General features: G+C 44.1%; 1 protein-coding gene across 17 annotated transcripts in view; it reads left to right on the plus strand.

The window, feature by feature from the left end:
- Nucleotides 1-20,981, plus strand: part of CACNA1D (calcium voltage-gated channel subunit alpha1 D) — a 319,931-nt gene that overhangs the window by 141,250 nt on the left and 157,700 nt on the right. For all 17 annotated transcript variants that reach the window (XM_012460740.3, XM_012460745.2, XM_012460736.2 and 14 more), the window contains exon 4: nucleotides 15,869-16,008. In XM_012460740.3, coding sequence (XP_012316163.2) covers nucleotides 15,869-16,008 — 140 coding nt within the window. The remainder of the gene's footprint in view (nucleotides 1-15,868; nucleotides 16,009-20,981) is intronic.

The raw sequence follows: 20,981 nt of genomic DNA on the forward strand, positions 1-20,981 counted from the left end.
AGCACTTTGGGAAGCTGAGGCAGGTGGATCACAAGGTCAGGATATCGAGACCATCCTGGCTAACATGGTGAAATCCTGTCTTTACTAAAAATACAAAAAGTTAGCCAGGCATGGTGGCATGCACCTGTAATCCCAGCTACTTGGGAGGCTAAGGCAGGAGAATTGCTTGAACCCTGAGGTGGAGGTTGCAGTGAGCTGAGATCACACCACTGCACTCCAGCCTGGGTGACAGAGAAAGACTCTGTCAAAAAAAAAAAAAAAAAAAAGAAATATCACAAGAATTACCAAAATGTGACACAGAGACACAGAGTGAGCACTTACTGCTAGAAAAATGGCACTAATAGACCTGCTTGATGCAGCATTGCCATGGACGTTCAATTTACAAAAAATGCATTGTCTGTGAAGCCCAACAAAATGTGAAATGCAATAAAATGAGATACGCCTGTATAATAACAACTATTAATTGTGTGTATACTATGTGCTGAGCATTGTACATTATCTCACGTACTCCTTTTAACAATGCTTTCACTGATTAGCAGACCAAGGCAGGAGGCTGGGTGTAGTGGCTTGCGCCTGTGATCCCAGCACTTTGGGAGGCTGCGGTGGGCGGATTGTTTTGAACTTGAGTTCAAGACCAGCCTAGGCAACATGGCAAAACCCCATCTCTACCAAAAAAAAAAAAAAAGCCGGGCGTGGTGGCATGTACCTGTGGTCCCAGCTACTTGGGAGGCTGAGGCTGAAGAATTGCTGGAACCTGGGAGGCAGAGGTGGCAGTGAGCTGAGATTACACCATTACACTACAGCCTGGGTGACAGAGACCCTGTCTCAAAAAAACAAAAACAAAAAAAAACGCAGAGTGCTTGCCCAAGGTGATAGAGCTAGACCAAGTGGGGATTTCAAACCCAAATTGCTTCCATATTTACTATGCTCTCCAGCTCAGGACAAACTGGTAGCCAGGAAGTCATCCAGCTCCATTTCAGCTTGCCTCCTCTTGATTTCCTGGATGTCTGGTTTTTAAAAAGTTAATAGGAAACTAGCGCAGTGTCAGCTCCACAGAGATGCTTTTCGGAACCCACCTATTTGCCCTTTACTGGTGATCAGAGGTAATCCTGTCCCATATCTGTACCCTGTAAGACTGGATGATATAGTTAAGCTATTTGTTCTAGATTTGGGTTTTTTAAGTTTGGCTTTGAGCAGAATCACAAGTTGTAGAAAGTAGTAATTTCCAGACATTTGAGATCTGATTCACCAACATTACTGTAATTAAAGAAAGGCCTATATTTGTTTGCTCCATTTTGTCTCACTAGGATGTTTTATAAATAATAAACCGAGACATTTAGAAAATAGCATCTATTTAGCTGGTTAAGCTTTCGTGGGCCCTTCATGTTCAGATTCTCAAGGTGATTTGAGTGTACCTCAATTTATAGGGAGTAATTATGGACGGTGAACTATACTGACATAGAAAGGCAGCTTTAAAATACAGGCTATAGAAATCAAGTAGCTTGACAATCCCCTTAGAAGATAAGTTTATGAAGTATAGGGCTCAAATGTAATGATTTCAGTTGGTTACAGAGTGTTAATGAATTTTGAATTGAGGCAATGGTGATGAATCCTGTTGCCTTTTCTAACATGAATCATTATTAAAATGATGATTGTTCTCAATAATTATGAAACCATTAAGAAAGCTTCTGCCTGTACCTGAATTAACAGGACAGATGTGGTTTTGAGCTTTCAGCTGGCCAACGGGACTTCCATGGCTGTGATTTTGAGGTGCTTGTTTTTGTATAGGATTTTGGTGGTGTTTTCTGAGTCTTCAATACTATTTCTACTAATGGGTGTGTGTGTGTGTGTGTGTGTGCCTGCTCGGTGGTGTGTCCCCTTGGTCCTTCGCATTGTGGGAATTAAAGTGAAGCTGAGCAGGATGTCTCAACTTCCTAGAACCCTCCAGCCCTTGGTTTTTAAGAGGTACCCCCGTGTGAGAGCTCATGGAGACCTCTCTGTGTACCACTCACAACACAAGCAGCACAATGACAGCAGGCGCTGAGTACAAACCATGTGCCAGGCATTCCCACCATCAGTATCAATCCTCAATTCCAGAAAGTTGGTGCTGTCGTGCCCATTGAGAGGATGAGGAGACCGCTGCTTGGAGATGTTCAGGGCTTTGCCTAGGGCCGCAGGGCTGGAGAAGGGCAGAACCAGGAAGTGGACTGCTCTTCATCATCCTCATGGCTGCCTGGAGGGCAGGCAGTCTTGGGCGGGCTTAAAAGATTTTCGTTTTGGGAGATCTCTTCACTGTCTCAAGAACGCTGAGGGAAGAATTAATCTCATTTAGTGGATGAGGATACAAAAACATGCATCAAAAATTACAGCCTCTTACAATGGGACTAATCAGATCTGGAAAAAAAAAAAAATTGCAGCCTCGGCTCTGTAGACCCTGCTCAAAGAGCGAAGGGCTTTTATCATTTATTGACCACCTTTGCCACAAAGAAGCTAGAGGAGGAACCCTTCCCCGATTTCACCCTGTGAGTTACAGGTGTCTTTTACTCTGACAGCCCTGTTTTAGCTAAGAGGTGTGTGTGCACCTGACTGCAAGCAGCCCCCATGCCCGCCGGAGGATACACGTGACGCACAGTTTCTGTGGACCCTCCTGGGCCTACAGACTGCAGCCTTGGGTGGGAACAAGTCTGGCCCAGGACTTCACATTCCTCATGCTGCCCTGCCCTGCTTCTCTTCTGTCTGAACTGCTGCCCCAGGCTTTGGGTGTGGAGGGTGTACGGGTGGGTGGGCTGTCATTTTACTTCTTGTCTCAGTCAGGTATTTTGTATTGTTTTTTTAATGAGCCATTTCCTATCTGGATTTGGAGGGGATCAGGGGAGATGGGTGGCTTGTGAGGTGGATAAAGTTTGCTGGGCACCTTCCCTTTTTTTTTCTGTCCAGCTCACAGGCTTTTGAAGCTTTTCCTGCCCGCAGGTGCTCCAACTGCAGGGGCTGCTCTTTCTCTCTCTGGGTTTCAGCCTCCCCAGCTCCCAGAAGACAGTGCTGTTGGGTCTCTGGCGTGCCTTCTGATTGGGGCACTCTGGATTTGTGAGTCGTAGTCTTCAGTTTGGTGCTTTTTCCTACTCCATCCTGCCTTCTGCTATCCATGCTCCATTGAAAGAACAGGCGTTCTTCCTTCCCATGTAAACTTGCAACCTGGTTCCACCCATTCTCCTCTCTTCTTTGTCAGATAATCCTAGAGATCACTGCCTCCCAAAATAGCCCCATTTGATATCTCAGGACAGGCAGGAAACTCTCTGCCCAACCCTGCCTGAGTCTCCGTTTCCTTACGTGGAGAGTCTGTTCTTGCTCTGGAAACTGGCCACTGGAAATGGGCCTCCATCCCCATCACTTCCTGGGGTAGCTCTTTCTGACCATTGGGTTTGCTTCTTGGGCGTTTGACTCTGCATACGGTTATAGGCTTTTTAAGTACTTTTTAAGGGTTTTTGTGGATGTGTATGTGGTAGAGGGAAAGAGTGTATGTGAGTGAGCATTGAGAGCAAGAGTTAATATTTATCACCACTGGTGTCCAGGGGTGGCTACAGTTTATTGATTTATAGAGTTATGTTTTTCAACTTTTTCTTTTTTAATGTTAGTGAGCAGTAATAAATAGGTTGTAACTCCCTATTACATACAGGCACGCATATATGTTATCTGAAACATGTTTGAAAAATATATATATATTATTTATTTATTTATTTTGAGATGGAGTCTTGCTTTATCACCCAGGCTGGAGTGCAGTGGTGCAGTCTCAGCTCACTGCAAACTCTGCCTCCCGGTTTCAAGCAATTCTCCTGCCTCAGCCTCCTGAGTAGCTGGGACTATAGGCATGTGCCACCACGCCCGGCTAATTTTTTGTATTTTTAGTAGAGATGCAGTTTCGCCATGTTGGCAAAGTTGGTCTCGAACTCCTGACCTCAAGCAATTCGCCTGCCTCAGCCTCCCAAAGTGTTGGGATCATAGACGTGAGCCACTGTGCCCGGCTGAGATTTCATTTTTAACTCAGATGTCAGTCAATTTAACCATATACAGATTTGAAAAGCTTTTCTTTATCTCTGTTAATGGAGAAAAGGAATGACTGCTTTCTGGTCAAAATGAAAGTGTTCCATTTTAAACTTACCAGTTCCTGCCATTTTGAAATGTTCGTTCGTTTCTTACTTTTTTTTTTTTTTTTCCACAGAGTCTCACTCTGTTGCCCAGGCTGGAGTGCGGTGGCATGATCTCGGCTCGTTGCAACCTCTGCCTCCTGGGTTCAAGCAATTCTCATGCCTCAGCCTCCCGAGTAGTTGGGATTACAGGCACATGCTACCATGCTCAGTTAATTTTTGTATTTTTAGTAGAGATAGGATATCACCATGTTGGCAGGCCGGTCTCCAACTCCTGACCTCAGGTGATCCACCCACCTTGGCCTCCCAAAGTGCTGGGATTACAGGCATGAGCCACCACACCCGGCCATCATTTCTTACTTTTTGGCAAAGGAGGTAGACATATTGGAGGGTTGACCTGAATGCCATGGATTCCCAGGGAGATAGTATATAACTTTGATCAGCCCATGTAGGGCACATTCCCATTGCCATCCAATTTTACCTGAGCCATTGGGATGGGATGCAAAGGCCTGACTTGGCTTAGGAAGAAAGCATAACTCTGCAACTCCAACTAGGAGGGGGTCAATGGGATTCTGGCCTGGGTGTTACAACTAAGGCAAGATGGCTGGCCCAGGTGCTAAGAGGTGTAGTCTGAGATCATGGCTCTGGTTTTCCTTTTGTGTAGATGATGGGTTCTTGGAATCTGCTGAGGCGAAGCGCCCAGTCCTCTGCTTTGGTACTGTGAGGGGATTCTACAGAGGTAGATGGAATGGTTCTCATCCTCAAGGCACTGACAAACTGCAAATGATATGACAATGTATCGGTAGGTTCACCTTCCCAACCCTTCTCTGCTCTTGTGCATAGTTGGTTGGTTCTCAAGTGTTTATTGATAGGAGTTACTGTTTTAGTTTTTTTTTTTTTTTTTTTTTTTTTTTTTTGAGACAGAGTTCCACTCTGTCACCAGGCTGCAGTGCAGTGGCACGATCTCGGCTCACTGCAACCTCCACCTCCCGGATTTAAGCGATTCTAATGCCTCAGCCTCCTGGGTAGCTGGGACTACAGGCACATGCCACCATGCCCGGCTAATTTTTCTATTTTTAGTAGAGACAGAGTTTCACCATGTTGGCCAGAATCGTCTTGATCTCTTGACCATGTGATCCACCTGCTTTGGCCTTCCAAAGTGCTGGGATTACGGGTGTGAGCAACTGCACCTGGCCGATATGAGTTACTTTCATGATCACATGTCAAACATGTGGTGTAAGTTTTAGCTCTGGATGGCAAACAGTTTCAACTTGGTTGCCAGCTCCACCCAGTGGGTGATGCCTAAGTGGCGCAACATGTGACACTGCCTCGGGGTGCTAGGAGGGAGGAACAGTGCTGCCTGATGACCAGTGGGAATGTCTGCTATGGTGCAGGGCGGTGGGCAGAGGCAGTAGGCATGTGGTGATCATTGGTTCACCTGCCAAGTACATTAGGCTTTCCAAAGTCGGAGGGGAAATGATGCTCAGAGGAAATGAAACTCCTTAGTCTTCCCTTAAAGGTTGAAGTAGGATTTAGACAAACAGAAGTGCTTTCAGTCTTGGAGAAGAGCAGCTGTGAAGACCATACCTTCCAGTGAGTATGCAGATATGCGGGACATTGTGGGAGCTGAGGGACTGGCGATGCGTGGCTGAGGAAGGAGTATCAGGTGGGGCAGGGGAGCTGTCCTCGCTGGAGCCAAGACAGACGTCAGTTGGTTGTTGGTAGGTTGAGTATAGACAGATCGCAGAGGTCTTCGGGGATGCCAGATGGAGGAATTTAGATGTGATGCAGTCCTGTGCTGCTTAAGAAGCTTTCCCTAATGCTCCGGACACGATTAGCTGCTCCATCCTCTCCGGCCCAAAGGAGACTCCTAGTACTCTGTTTGAGCTTGGATTGTTGTCTTCTGCTGTCCTGAAATTTTTATATATTATCTGCCATCCTTCTTGAGGACACAAACAGTATTTTAGCCATCTTTGAATCCCTGATGCTCAGGATCGTGTCTGGTGTGGAGCAGATACCCAGTGAATGGTGTTGAATAAAACTGAAATAGGGTCCCTGAACTGCCAGGTGAGATGGGGTGGAAGTGGGCAGTGCCTTAGAGGCGAAGCTGGGTGTGATGGCTGCCAGGTGTAGAATGTACCCTCTGCCAAAGGAGCTGAGAGTCCACGTCCCTGGGATGCACAGGATGGGGGAAGCAAGGCAAGTCTGAAGCATTGAGTTTACAAGAGTTTGCAGAGCACAGGAAACCACTTGAAACTAGAGATGGCAACAGAGAACGGGCAAGATTGAAGGAGTGAATTTGTAAAGCTGAGCCTTGGTGACTTCCCAGATGCAGTGACTAACAGGCTCGGAGGTCCTGTGTATAGGGAACCACCGCTGGGCCTGTGGGTCAGAGCGAATCCTCAAAGAAGTTGTCTGTTGAGAAATGAGGAGCTACTGAAGATTCTCTCTCAGATACCTCAACGTTTTAGAGATGTGGAATGATCCTACGGCCTCCCCCGCCACATTGTAGTAATATTTAGCTGGGACTCCTTCATTTGCAAGTGACAAAAACTGAACCCAAACTGGCTTACGTTAGTGGCTTTTATAACTGAAAAGCCCAAATGGGGAGGGGAGGGAAGGGAATTTTTGACTGTAGGCCCAGCTTGATCCAGGGGCGCATACAGTGGCATCAGGGCCAGGTGCGTGCTTCTGAGTTTGGCTGGCTGGCTGGCACACTTTCTCTTCATTTTTTGGCCTGGCTTCCCTTGGTGTTAGCTCTTCATCTCGATGTCCCCCTGGCATCTCTAGGCTCGTGGCCTCTCAGGGCTGAATCCAGCCAACAACAGAACTCCTTACCTAGTTGCTGCAGGGAAAGCCCCTGACTTGCCCTCCTTGGGCCTGGTTGGTGTGGGTTGGGGCATATGCCTATCCCCGGACCAGTAACCTTGGCTACATGGCAACTCCTAGTGCCCCTGGGCTGAGAGCGGGAATGGAGCAGTTCCTGGGAGAAGGTCAGGGTGCTGTTACCCTTGGAGTTTTGCTGGGTGGCAAAGCCGTCATTATGAACATCGTTACCATCCAGGCTAACTGTTCTAGTCTTGGCAGCAAAGCAGACGCTACCTTTGCTCTGCGGAGGAGGAGGAGAGCTCACTGCCAGCCTCTGCCACCCCAGGCATGCTGCCGCCCTCTTCCCACAGACCTCGTGTCCTTGAAGCTGGGCTCCAGACAGTGGCCCACCAGGTGACCCTGTTGACCACCTCCATCAGTCATCCCTGGGCACATTCTAGACAGCATCTTGGGCAGGGGCCTTACCCCATCTGGGCAATTGTGGGGTCCCTGGACTGTCATGGGATCTCGGGAGAAACCTATTCGGAGAGGCTGCATCCACAGGGAGAAGTGCATTCACAGGTTGGGGAGCTGTCTTGCCTGTCCTCGGTCAGGGCGAGCCTTTTGTTGTGAGGTGCTTTAGAGTTTGCACAGCTCTACCCACTTGTTACTTAATCTGGCTTTTACCATAACCCTGGTGGGCAAGGCAAAGCAGGAATGATTGTCCCTGTTTTATGGATGAAGGAACAGAAAAGGGGTGAATGTCTCAAACAGGGCAACACAGCTGTCAAGACTAGCATTAGACTTGGGGGACACAAATGTCACATAAAATTTGTACTTTTAAACCAAAGGTGAAGAAAAATGAAGGCAAACTGACCATTGTAGCCAGTTCCTTCACGTAAATGTGGCGTTAAAATACCCGTCGGAGTTCCTCTAAGTGCATACTTAATAATAATACCTGCAGGGGAAAAGTGACCTCTGTTTACAGCCAAGCATCTCTGAGCTGAGGCCTGCCTGCCCAGCAGCCTCCTGTGGCTTACCCACCAAAGTTTTCCTAGAGGTTGACTCGGCTTGTAGAAGCTGCGCAATAGCTCTGCGGCTCCCCTGGGTCACTTCCTGAAATGTGTAGGGTGGTGAATGAAAGCGTGTCTCAGCAAGCCCAGCCTGAACGTGCACAATGGCCTCAAGGGACTCAGCCAGCTGAAAAGGCAGCCACTGCTCTCAGTTCTTCCTGAACTTGCTTGTTCAGCTCTTCCCCCGGGGCTCTGGGTCCTCACAGAGCCTCCTTGTGGAGCCTGTGCTTGGACTTAGCTCGTCAGGTCATAGATAGTTGTTGTTTTCCAGCTGGAAGAGATCATCAGATTTAGTCTATTCATTTCACACTTGAGAAAAGGAGACCAAACCCCGTACGGTGGCACCTGGGGCCCTTTTTGTCTGCCCTCCACTGTGTCCCTGTGGCCTCTCCCTCCCCTTCCCACCTGTTCTCACACCTTGAGCTCCAGCCGCGTGGACCGCTATTCGCCCTGAACAGCTTGCCTTTGTTCAGGCTCTTTTTCTGGTTGGAACACCCTGCCCAGAGCAGGGAGGGCCATGATGAGGGAGCAGGTGGCTGTGCTGAGCCTTTCCCTGACATCTACTCATGGACATTTTCCTGGAACAGAGGAGGCCCTGGTATCATAGAACTTCTTAGCGGGAAGGGACATTTAATAATAGTTGGTCAAAACCTCTCATTTTGCCCATTTATTTATTCATTGATAAATGCTGAATATCTATTTTTGTGACAGGCCTTGGGAATGCAATGATGCATGAAATAGAAATGATCTCTGGCCTTAAAGGAATGATAATTTATTGGGGGAGATAAAGAGGTAATTTTTAAAAATTGACAAATAGCTACATAATTAGGGTGTACAACATGACGTTTTGATATATGCATATGCTGTGGAATGGCTAAATTAAGCTAATTGACATCTGTTACCTCACATGCTTATTTTTTTTTGTGGTGAGAAACATTTAAAATATACTCTTAGCAATTTTCCAAATATACAATACATTGTTGTAACTGTAGCCACTATGTCGTACAATAGATATCCTCAACTTACTCTATCTGACTTTTGTATGCTTGGAAATTGTGTGTACGTTGACCAGCATCTCCCCAGTCTCCCTGACTCCCACCTCTGGCAACCATCATTCTTCTCTCTGCTTCTGTGAGTTCTTTTTCGACTGCACATGTAAGTGAGGTCTTGCAGTATTTGCCTTTCTGTGCTTGGCTTATTTAGCTTAGCATAGTGTCCTCTAGGTTCACCCGTGTTATCGCAATGGCAAGATTTCCTTCTTTTTAAAGGCTGAATAGTATTTCATTGTGTTATACCACATTTTCTTTACCCATTCATCCATTGATGAACATGGAGGCCAATTCCATGTCTTAGCTATTATAAATAATGTTATAAAGAACATGGGAGTGGCAGACATTTCTTTGACATACTGATTTTATTTCCTTTGTATATACATTTTCAGAAGTAGGATCACTGCCTTATGTGGTAGTTCTACTCTTAATTTTTTGAAGACCCTCTATAACTGTTTTCCATAGTGGCAGTACTAATTTACATTCCCACCAATAGTGTACAAAGCTTCCCTCTTAACTGTATCTTTGCCAACACTTATCACTTGTCTTTTTGAAAATAGCCATTCTAATGGATGGGAGGTGATGGTTCATTGTGGTTTTAATCTATATTTCCTTGATGATTATTGATGTTGAGCACTTTTTCATGTGTCTGTTGCCCATTTGTATATCTTCTTTTGAGAAATGTCCATTCAGGTCCTTTGCCCATTTTAAAATCACATTGTTTTCTTGCAATTGAGTTGTTTGAGTTCCTTATCTATTTTTGATATTAACCCTTTATCAAATGAATGGTTTAAAAATATTTTCTCCCATTTCATAGGTTGTCTCTTTATTCTGATGGTTTTCCCTTTGTTGTGTGGAAGCGTTTTAGTTTGATGTAGTCCCATTTGTTTATTTTTGCTTATGTTTCTGATGCTTATGGGCTCATATCTAAGAAATCTTTGCCCTGACTAATTTCAAGAATTTTTCACTCTGTGTTTTTCTCTAGTACTTTAATTGTTTTAGGTCTTAATGTTTAAGTCTTTGATTCATTTTGAGCTAATTTTTGTATATGGAGTGAGGTAAGGGTCTGATTTCATTCCTCTGCATGTGGATGTCTAGTTTTACCACACTGGTTATTGAAGAGACTGTTATTTCCCCTCTATGTGTTCTTGGCACCTCTGTCAAAGATCTGTTGACCATAAATGCCTGGATTTATTTCTTGGCTCACTGTTAAAGAGGTAATTTTTTAAAATTTAAATTTATATTGTGAATTAGATCTGTGAAGTATAATGGGCTTTGACAGCGTGTAACAGCAGGCTTTAATTTTGTCTGGGAGGTCAGTAGAGGTTGTGCTGAGGAAGTGTCATTTAAGATGAGCCTTGAAGGGCAAGCAGAACTAAGTCTGATGAGAAATGGGGATGGGAAGACCATTTTAGAAAGAAAGGAACAGGATGTGGAATGGTTCCACCGTGGCCCAGGGCAGCCGCAGCATGAATCAGTGGCTGAGCTGGGACTAGCAGAAATCAGATATATGGTTCCAGGCCCTGTGATCCTTGCATTCAACCAAACTGGGTGCGTTTTTGGCCCTGTATCACAGAGCTCTATGCTCATTCATCAGAAGAGGGCAGGCACTCTAGGTGGGTAAAGCAGGGAGGGCAAAGACATGGAGGTGGGAAGACAACTGGCATGTGTGGGAGGGAGCAGGTTGGCCCATGACTTGGGATGAAGCGCTCTTACGGAGGAGAGGTGGGAAAGTTGGAAGAAGCAGTGGGAAAGTTGAAAGATGAAAGGATGAGGTCCTTAACCAAAGAGCTGCAGGTTGGGATAGCAGGGGAGGCCAGGTGAGATACTGAGATCAGCTGTTGTCTCAGCAGTTTGACTGTTTATTTCAGGCTTGTTCTAAAAAGGATTTGGCCAGGCATGGTGGCTCATGCCTGTAATACCAGTACTTTGGGAGGCCAAGGTGGGCGGATCACTTGAGGTCAGGAGTTCGAGACCAGCCTGGCCAACATGGTAAAACCCCATCTTTAAAAAAAAAAAAAAGAAGATGAAAAGAGTTTATGGTAACTTAGAAACATATACATACATATCCTGTTTTTTGTTTTTTTTTTAAATACATACGCTAGGATCACAAAACCTCATGCTGTAGTAGCCCCTACATGTCAAGATCTATAGCTGTATTCCTTCATTTTGTTTTTCTCCTCTGCTTTCTAGTAGCACCTATGAATACCTTACACATGTCTGATATACACCTAGATGCTAGAGTTAAAGACAGAAAGACAGGGTCCCTTTCAGTAGGGAACCCAGGATCACAGGGCACTGTCAGGGCATAGAAGGGATAGAAGGCCTCAGTGGGAGAGGGGGACTTCTGGCAGGATGTAATCCAGAAAGCCTTACCAATGTCTTGGGCCACATGGGTGGAAGAGCAGAACAGAGAAGTGACTCTTAGCTGGCTGCATTAAGCCTTCGTTCACCTTTTGACAGCAGCTTGGGAGCTCTGGAAGGATAAGGATCTGGCTTTGCTGAGGAGGATGCAGGTGCTCAGGAATAGTTGGATAGACAGGTGGACAAGCATTCATACCACAACACTAATAAGAGGATTCTTAAAATAGGAAAGGACAGTGCCAAGTCTAATAAAGGATTCTGGCATCTCCCACCTCCTGCTAGTTGACCGTTCTTGTTTCTCAAGATGCTGTGTAGCATTAACTGGTTTGGAGATTATTAAATAGTTTAGAGACTTGGTTTAGAGCTGGTCCTGTTGGTGAAATTTCACTGTTTAAAGAAGATACCTTGGGTTTCAGAATTAGATTTGAGCCTTTGTTTTTCTAGTGGCTTGCGTTCTCGTGGGGGACTTCCGTCCATCTATAGGGTAGTTTCTGGTGGTTGTTTTCTAAAGAGAGGTTTGGCAGGCCCTGCCCACTCAGGATCTCCTGCAAGGGAGAAGAAATCCCTGCTGGTAGGTGACTGAGTGCCTGGCACACGGTGGGGGATGAGATGCAGGAATCATTTACTCTTTCCATTGAACCTGGCGAAGGGCTGTTAAGGTACAGCTCCTGCTCAGGCCTTTTGTACCGGGGACGCCTCATTTCATGTCTGGTTCTAGAGAGTTCCTTCCGACCCCTTCTTCTGCCATCCCAGTCTCTCATCCTTGATAGTGCTTCTTCCCTTGCGTTTCCATCCATTGTGGCCACAGACTCGGTGTCTTCTGTGTGTCACCTCTTACCCAGCTGCTTTGGCTGGGCCCACCGTCCCATCTCGCCTGCCTGGTGACAAACTTGACTTTCTTGTTGGCTTCCTTTTCAAATTGCAAATTCAACATTCTTTTCTCAAATGAACAATGATTTTGTAAAGCAAATGATTATCCCACTTCTGAACGATGTTTTGCAAGATTTAAAAATAATAGTTTGTTGGGCCGGGCACGGTGGCTCACGCCTGTAATCCCAGCACTTTTGGGTGGATCACGAGGTCAAGAGATCGAGACCATCCTGGTCAACATGGTGAAACCCCGTCTCTACTAAAAATACAAAAAAATTAGCCGGGCATGGTGGCGCGTGCCTGTAATCCCAGCTACTCAGGAGGCTGAGGCAGGAGAATTGCCTGAACCCAGGAGGTGGAGGTTGCGGTGAGCCGAGATCACACCATTGCACTCCAGCCTGGGTAACAAGAGCGAAACTCCGTCTCAAAAATAATAATAATAATAATAATGATAGTTTGTTGAACGTGGAGCTATACCTGTTTCATGGGATTCCTTTTTAGTGGCAGGATTGAGGACCAGGATGACACTGGCTTCTAGATAAACTGGTCTGCCTGCCCTCCAAGCTGCAGTTGTTCAGTTGGCACATGGTAGGATCTCTGTAATGAAGAATTGCATTAAAGGAAGTTTGTGTTTCCTATAAAGAGTTCCATCAAATAATTCACTAAGGATTTTGGAAAGAGAAACCAAATTCTTTAAAAAGAAGCGGGGAGAGGGCAAAGGAGAAGGAAAAAGAACGTTAAACAATTCATTTATACTAATGGCCCTTGTGTTATTGTGGCAAAATTACTTCTAAATAAAAGCCAAAGAGGAAAAACAAGCTGTGTTTGGGAGGTGTACTGTCTGTTCTCTGCCGTGTTTTTCTGCTGTGAAGTATAGTGTACTGTCTTGACGTAGGGATGTAACTGCTATGAATATTGATGGCAGCAAAAGCTTTTTTTTTTTCTGTCTGGCCTAGTAAATAAAGCGGCAAGGATAAAAAGGGATGAATTGTAAAATCAGTGTGCTGTTTTTAGCTTCTCTGGTTCGCTTAGAACTCTAAGTCTCAAGCATATTGACAATCTGCGTTTGGTGGTCAGGGTCTCATGTGAGCACAGTGGGTTGGCATTTTCAGGGATTTTTGCCTCTGGTTAAAGTAACAGAGCCCCTTTTTCTTTGAGCTTTCAGAGTTAAAGTTACAGCCTCATTGAGGCCTTCCTGGATCTTTCTCCCTATCCAGTGACAACGCTGATCCCTGCTCCTCAGAATACCACAGTGGTGTGAGTGGGCCAGCCATTGTTTCCTCCAACAGCCACGCCCCGCATGCCTCCTGAGGGAGCACTCCCCTGGGGGATGTGGCGGGGAACCAGGTGACGGGGAATCTGGACGGCAAGAAAGGAAGGGCATCCTTGTAGCTCAAAGCCTGGCATCTCATGTAGCTGTGTGAAGGGCATGGGGGAAGAAGGCATAGGGGCATGGGATGAGCTGGCTAAGAACAGGACTGGTCTGAAGGTATAGAGGGGGTGTGAGTATAGAGGTTGGGGTTGAGCTCACTTTTCTAAATTAAATTATAAACACACTGATGCTGGCTTATTCTCAAAAACAAAAACAAAGAAACAGTTCATTCACTAGACTGTTGTAATGGTGTTCTGAGGAACAAAGGGAGCTCTGGAGGGCAGATGTTTAGAAATGGCAGGAACTACAACCGCCATGTCCTTGGGAGGAAGCCCTGATGAACTGGCTTTTTACATGACCAGCAAAGAGCGGAGAATGGGGCGAAGGCTGGGATGTACGGCCATGGGTGCATGGTTCCCCTGGTGTTCAAGAGGGAGGATACCTGTGGCACGACAAAGGGAAGTTCTGCTTGGCACGGCTGGTGACAAGAGGGCAGCCATTCTGGCAGGAAACAGCCAGAGCCCAGGGGCGGCACAGACAAGGCTCCCGTGTAAATGTACGAGAGTGCTGGGGCTTCTGCAAGCAAACATTTAACAGTTAACAGTCCTTCAAAGGGTCAGCCTTATGGGTATCGTCTTAAAATTTGTGTTTTAAAACATGTTTCTGAATAAAAACTATTCTCTTCAGAAACGTAAAATTTCTTTAAAAAGACACATTTGTATATTGCATAAAATATGTCTATAATAGTGATCACATATAACACAGCAATGTGTTTTCCCCCCTGGAATTAGTTGTGAGAAGGAGGGGGTGGGGAGAAGTAGACTAAACCTTTGGCCTGATCAGAGGATTGAAGATACAGAATCGCTCTTCTCAGTTACTACTTTTGTGACTCTTGAGAAATTCTCTGCGTGTACATTCAGAACTTCCCCCTCCGCACCGCCCCCACCACCACACACACACAGCAGACTAAATGACAGGTACCATAGTGGGGACATTTTTCTGGCTCCCGGTACAGTGTCTGTCATTTAGAAGTGGTGTTCACATAAGTGTTTCCTGAGCCTTATTTATTTTGACTTCTTGCACTAGGCATTTTAATGAGTGAATTTCATGACTTCCATTTCTCTGAGATGTTGGTAATTTTTCAGGTCTCACTCATTTTAGTATAGGACTTTATATTTTATATTGAAAAGTTACAGTTACTGATGTTACTTTAAGTAGCTTCATGCCTGGGGATGCCTCTTGGAAAGCTAATTACACACATCTCTGTCCGTCCCTATTTCTAGTGAAACTAAAGCCATATAAAGAAAACATTTATAAAAGAGGAAAGAGACATAGTTTTTAGACTTGCTGATTGATACGTTTTCTACAGCTCATGGAGTTGCATGGGTTGGAACTGGAAAGGTTCTGAGAGTCATTTAGCCCATGGGCGGTACCTGTGAGGTCTGTGGCAGTCAGATGGGCATGGCTGCTGGGACAGATACAAGAGAAAGGGTCAGATGCTGAACCCAGGTTTCCTGGGAAAGTACTTGGTGACCTGTCACAAGATCAGCCCAGAGAGGTGGCGTGCCCGTAAGCAGGCAGGGTGTTTGCCATCCTGAATTCTCTTCCCTTACTGTGCGGATGCAGAAACTTATGTCCGGAGGAGGGGAGGGACTTGGCCAAGGTCACCTTGCTGCTCAGTGACAAAGCTGACTCTGACTTCGAAGTCAGACATAAACCCAAGTGGAAGAGAGGGTCAAAACAGATGCATCCTCATTTCTTCCGGAGGGCATTCTGTTCAAAGCCGCTGTTGGAATCTCTGTCGTACCCTTGTGCTTTTCTGGGCCTGATTTGGCAACCTCAGGAGGAAAACATGCTGCATTTCGCAAATGTGTGCAAATAACAAACATGCCCGTTATGTCCTGGGCAGACTCATCGCACACGCATTGGGGCAGGTGGCAAAATGCAGTCATGCACCCTGGAACGAAAAGTGTTGTGCACTTAGTTGCTTATGAGAAATTCAGTGTTACAATGTAAATGCCCTCCTGGCCCAGGCGCAGTATAATTGTTCCATTTCTCATAATAAAACTTTGCCTGGAGGAAAATGCTTATATGTCTAAGATGTTGATTCTAATCTCTGTTCCTTTTTCTGTCTCCTCTTCCTCCCCTGCCCCTACTTTTTTTGGCATGTTTCTTTGTTTTTCTCCACAGGAAAAAGTAGAATATGCCTTCCTGATTATTTTTACAGTCGAGACATTTTTGAAGATTATAGCGTATGGATTATTGCTACATCCTAATGCTTATGTTAGGAATGGATGGAATTTACTGGATTTTGTTATAGTAATAGTAGGGTAAGTCCCTTTTACTTTGGGGAAATGTTGATTTGGATAATGGGAGGTGGAGGCTGGGGTGGGGGGTGCAACAGAAGAGTCCGTTTAGGGAATGTGGTTGCTCTTTTATGCCAGCTGTTGGACCAGAATCTCTCAGGAGTTCTTTTATACATACGTATATATATATATTTTATTGCACTTTAGGTTCTGGGGTACATGTGCAGAACATGCAGGATTGTTGCATAGGTACATACACTGCAATATGGTTTGCTGCTTCCATCCCCCCGTCATCTATATCTGGCATTTCTCCCCGTGTTATCCCTCCCCAACCTCCCTACCCCTCGCTGTCCCTCCCCTATTCCCCCACAACAGACCCCAGTGTGTGATGCTCCCCTCCCTGTGTCCATGTATTCTCAGGAGTTCTTTTAAGGCTGATGATGTTGCTGTCAATCTCTGGGCAGAGACTAGTTTGAAAATCTCTCGTTGTTACTCCCCTTTTTAGTAACATGTTGTAGAAGGGAGTCTAAGCTCCTAATGTGAGAGGCTTTACCTTGCAGGGTCTTGGAGCTCCAGAAATAGACCAACCCTGCTGGTGATTAGAGTCAAATGAGTAGAGCTTTTAATACTTAGTGCCAATGTTAAGTTAAAAAAAAAAGTAAAAAGTAATAAAATCTTCATAGCAGTGAACTACTCTGCTATTTAACATCCCTTGAGCAAAACTATTATTATTATTATTTTTTGCTGACTTGTGAGAGAAACTCTGGCATACTACTATTCCATTTTAAATAACAAAACAAGTGTCTGGATAATGTCACATATCTGGCATAAAATGAAATAAGCTAGAAAATGCAGAGAAGCAGGCGTTCCACCAAAATCCTGTTGCAGGAAGAAGACATCGGTAGTTTTAGTTAAAGGAGAATGTTAAAATAAAAAACAGTGGCCTGTGTTATTTTAGTCCTTCCACACCTGGAAATGCTGCCAGGAAGAGAAAAATGAATCCATGTTACAGGAACGCTGGGTCTTTGGACCAAATACCCATGTAGGAAGATAAGCTGTATCCTTTCTCCCAGTCTTAGTTATGCTAGCTGTAAAGTGAGTTGCTCCTAAAATTATGTTTCTGTAAAGAGAGGTTTTTAAATAGCCTCTCTGTTTTCATCTTCATGACTTCGGTGAACTGCCTTTTGCAGTTGAGCAAGGTGATTTTTCTTGTGGATTATCCTTTTATCATGAATCCTTTGGCTTTTCTTTGGAGACTAACTCTGCTGTGTAGGGAGAATGGAATTGGTTCTGGGCCTTCCTATGTCCCTTTAACCTAGGAAGTTAATATGAGATCCTAATTGCCCAGTGGGACAATTAAACTTGTGGGAAAAAAACTTAGCTTTTGTTTTTGGTTCTGTTTACGTGACGGATTACATTTACGGATTTGCGTATGTTGAACCAGCCTTGCATCCCCGGGATAAAGCCTACTTGGTCATGATGGATAAGCTTCTTGATGTGCTGTTGCAATCTGTTTGCCGGTATTTTATTGAAGATTTTTGCGTCGATGTTCATCATGGATATTGGCCTGAAGTTTTCTTTTTTAGTTGAGTCTCTGCCTGGTTTTGGTATCAGGATGATGTTGGTCTCATAAAATGAGTTAAGGAGGATTCCCTTCTTTTGTATTGTTTGATACAGTTTCAGAAGGAATGGAACCAGCTCCTCTTTGTACGTCTGGTAGAATTCGACTGTGAACCCGTCTGGACCTGGACTTTTTTTGGTTGGTAGGCTATTGATCGCTGCCTCTACTTCAGCCCTTGTAATTGGTCTATTCAGCATTTCAACTTCCTCCTGGTTTAGTCTTGGTAGAGTACAAGTGTCTAGGAATTTATCCATTTCTTCCTGGTTTACTGGTTTATTTGAGTAGAGCTGTTTGTAATAATCTCTGATGGTGGTTTGTATTCCTGTGGGATCAGTGGTGATATCCCTTTATTGTTTTTTATTGCATCTATTTGATTCTTCTCCCTTTTTTATTAATCTGGCTAAAGGTCTATTTTGTTGATCTTTTTGAAAAACCAGCTCCTGGATTTATTGATTTTTTGAAGGGTTTTTTGTGTCTATCTCCTTCAGTTCTGCTCTGATCTTAGTCATTTCTTGTCTTCTGCTAGCTTTTGAGTTTTCTTGATCTTGCTCCTCTAGCTCTTTCAATTTTGATGATAGGGTGTCGATTTTATATCCTTCCTCTCTTCTCTCGTGGGCATTTATTGCTATAAATTTCCCTCTCAACACTGCTTTAAAGGTGTCCCAGAGATTCTGGTAAGTTGTGTCTTCATTCTGGTTGGTTTTGAAGAACATCTTTATTTCTGCCTTTATTTCATTGTTTATCCAGTCGACACTCAGAAGCAAGTTGTTCAGTTTCCCAGTGGTTGTGCGGGTTTGAGTGTGTTTCTTGATCTTGAGTTCTAACTTGATTGCACTGTGGTCTAATAGACTGTTTGTTATGATTTCTGCTTTTTGCATTTGCTGAGGAGTGATTTTCTTCCAATGATGTGGTCAATTTTAGAGTAAGTGCAATGTGGTGCTGAGAAAAATGTATATTCTGTGGATTTGGGGTGGAGAGTTCTGTATATGCCTATTAGGTCCGCTCGGTCCAGCTCTGCATTCAAGTCCTGGATATCCTTGTTAATTTTCTGTCTCATTGATCTGTCTAATATTGACAGTGGAGTGTTGAAGTCTCCCACTATTATTGTGTGGGAGTCTAAATCTCGTTTTAGGTCGTTAAAAACTTGCTTTATGTATCTGTGTGCTCCTGTGTTGTGGGCGTATATATTTAGGATAGTTAGCTCTTCTGGCTGGATTGATACTTTTACCATTATGTAGTGTCCTTCATTGTCTCTTTTGATCTTTGTTGGTTTGAAGTCCATTTTATCAGAGACTAGGATTGCAACCCCTGCTTTTTTTTTTGTTTTGTTCTCCATTTGCTTGGTAAATCTTCTTCCATCCCTTTATTTTGAGTCTGTGTGTGTCTTTGTATGTGAGAGGGCTTTCCTGAATACAGCACACCAATGGGTTCTGACTTTTTATCCAGTTTGCCAGTCTGTGTCTTTTGATTGGGGCATTTAGGCCATTTACATTCAGTGTTAATATTGCTATGTGTGAATTGGATCCTGCCATTTTGTTACTGGCTGGTTTTCTTTCCCATTAGTTGACTCATTTTCTTCATTGCATTTTTGGTCTTTGCCAACTGGTTTGCTTTTGCAGTGACTGGTACTTGTTCCTTTCGATGTTTAGTGTTTCTTTCAGGTGATTATCTCAATAGATGCAGAGAAGGCCTTCAATAAAATTCCACAGCCCTTCATGCTAAAAACTCTCAATAAACTAGGTATCGACGGAATGCATCATAAAATGATAAAAGCTATATATGACAAACCTGCAGCCAAAGTCATACTGAATGGGCAAAAGCTGGAAGAATTCCCTTTGAAATCAGGCACTAGACAAGGAAACCCTCTCTCACCACTCCTATTCAACATAGTATTGGAAGTTCTAGCCAGAGCAATCAGGCAAGAAAAAGAAATAAAGAGTATTCAGTTAGGAAAGAAGGAAGTCAAACTGTCTCTATTTGCAGATGACATGATTGTATACCTAGAAGACCCCATCGTCTTAGCCCAAAATCTTCTCAAACTGATAAGCAACTTCAGCAAAGACTCAGGATACAAAATCAATATGCAGAAATCACAAGCATTCCTATATACCAATAACAGACAAACAGAGAATAAAATCAAGAGTGAACTCCCATTCACAATTGCTACAAAGAGAATGAAATACCTAGGAATACAACTAACAGGATGTAAAGGACCTCTTCAAGGGGAACTACAAGCCACTGCTCAATGAAATAAGAGAGGACACAAACAGATGGAGAAACATTCCATGCTCATGGTTAGGAAGAATCAATATCATGAAAATGGCCATACTGCCCAAAGTAATCTATAGATTCAATGCTATCCCCATCAAGCTACCAATGACCTTCTTCACAGAACTGGAAAAAAGCACTTTAAACTTCATATGGAATCACAAAAGACCCCACATAGCCAAGACAATCCTAAGCAAAAAGAACAAAGCCGGAGGCATCACACTGCTGGACATCAAACTATACTACAAGGCTACAGTAATCAAAACAGCATGGTACTGGTACCAGAACAGAGACATAGACCAATGGAACAGAACAGAGACCCCAGAAGAAACACCACACATCTACAACCATCTGATCTTTGACAAACCTGACAAAAAAAAAGCAATGGGGAAAGGACTCCATGTTTAATAAATGTTGTTGGGAAAACTGGCTAGCAATGTGCAGAAAGCAGAAACTGGACCCCTACCTGTCACCTTACACTAAAATTAACTCCAGATGGATCAAAGATTTAAACATAAAACCAAACATCATAAAATCACTTGAAGAAAATGTAGGCAAAACCATCCAGGACATAGGCATAGGCAAGGACTTCATGACTAAAACACCAAAAGCAATGGCAGTAAAAGCCAAGATAGACAAATGAGATCTGATTAAACTCCAGAGCTTCTGTACAACAAAAGAAACCATCATTAAAGCAAATTGGCAACCAACAGAATGGGGAAAAATTTTTTGCAATCTACCCATCTGACAAAGGGCTAATATACAGAATCTACAAGGAACTAAAACAGATAGACAAGAAAAAAAAAAAAAAAATTCAAAAGTGGGCAAAGGATGTGAACAGACACTTTTCAAAAGAAGACATGTATGAAGCCAACAAACATATGAAAAAATGCTCATCATCACTGGTCATTAGAGAAATTCAAATCAAAACTACATTGAGATATCATCTCACACCAGTTAGAATGGTGATCATTAAAAAATCTGGAGACAATAAATGCTGGAGAGGATGTGGAGAAATAGGAACACTTTTACACTGTTGGTGGGAGTGTAAATTAGTTCAACCATTGTGGAAGACAGTGTGGCGATTTCTCAAGGATCTAGAAATAGA

The sequence above is a fragment of the Aotus nancymaae genome, unplaced genomic scaffold (assembly GCF_030222135.1).
Source record: "Aotus nancymaae isolate 86718 unplaced genomic scaffold, 86718_ANA_hifiasm-v0.15.2.pri h1tg000067l, whole genome shotgun sequence".
Classification (NCBI taxonomy): Eukaryota; Metazoa; Chordata; class Mammalia; order Primates; family Aotidae; genus Aotus; species Aotus nancymaae.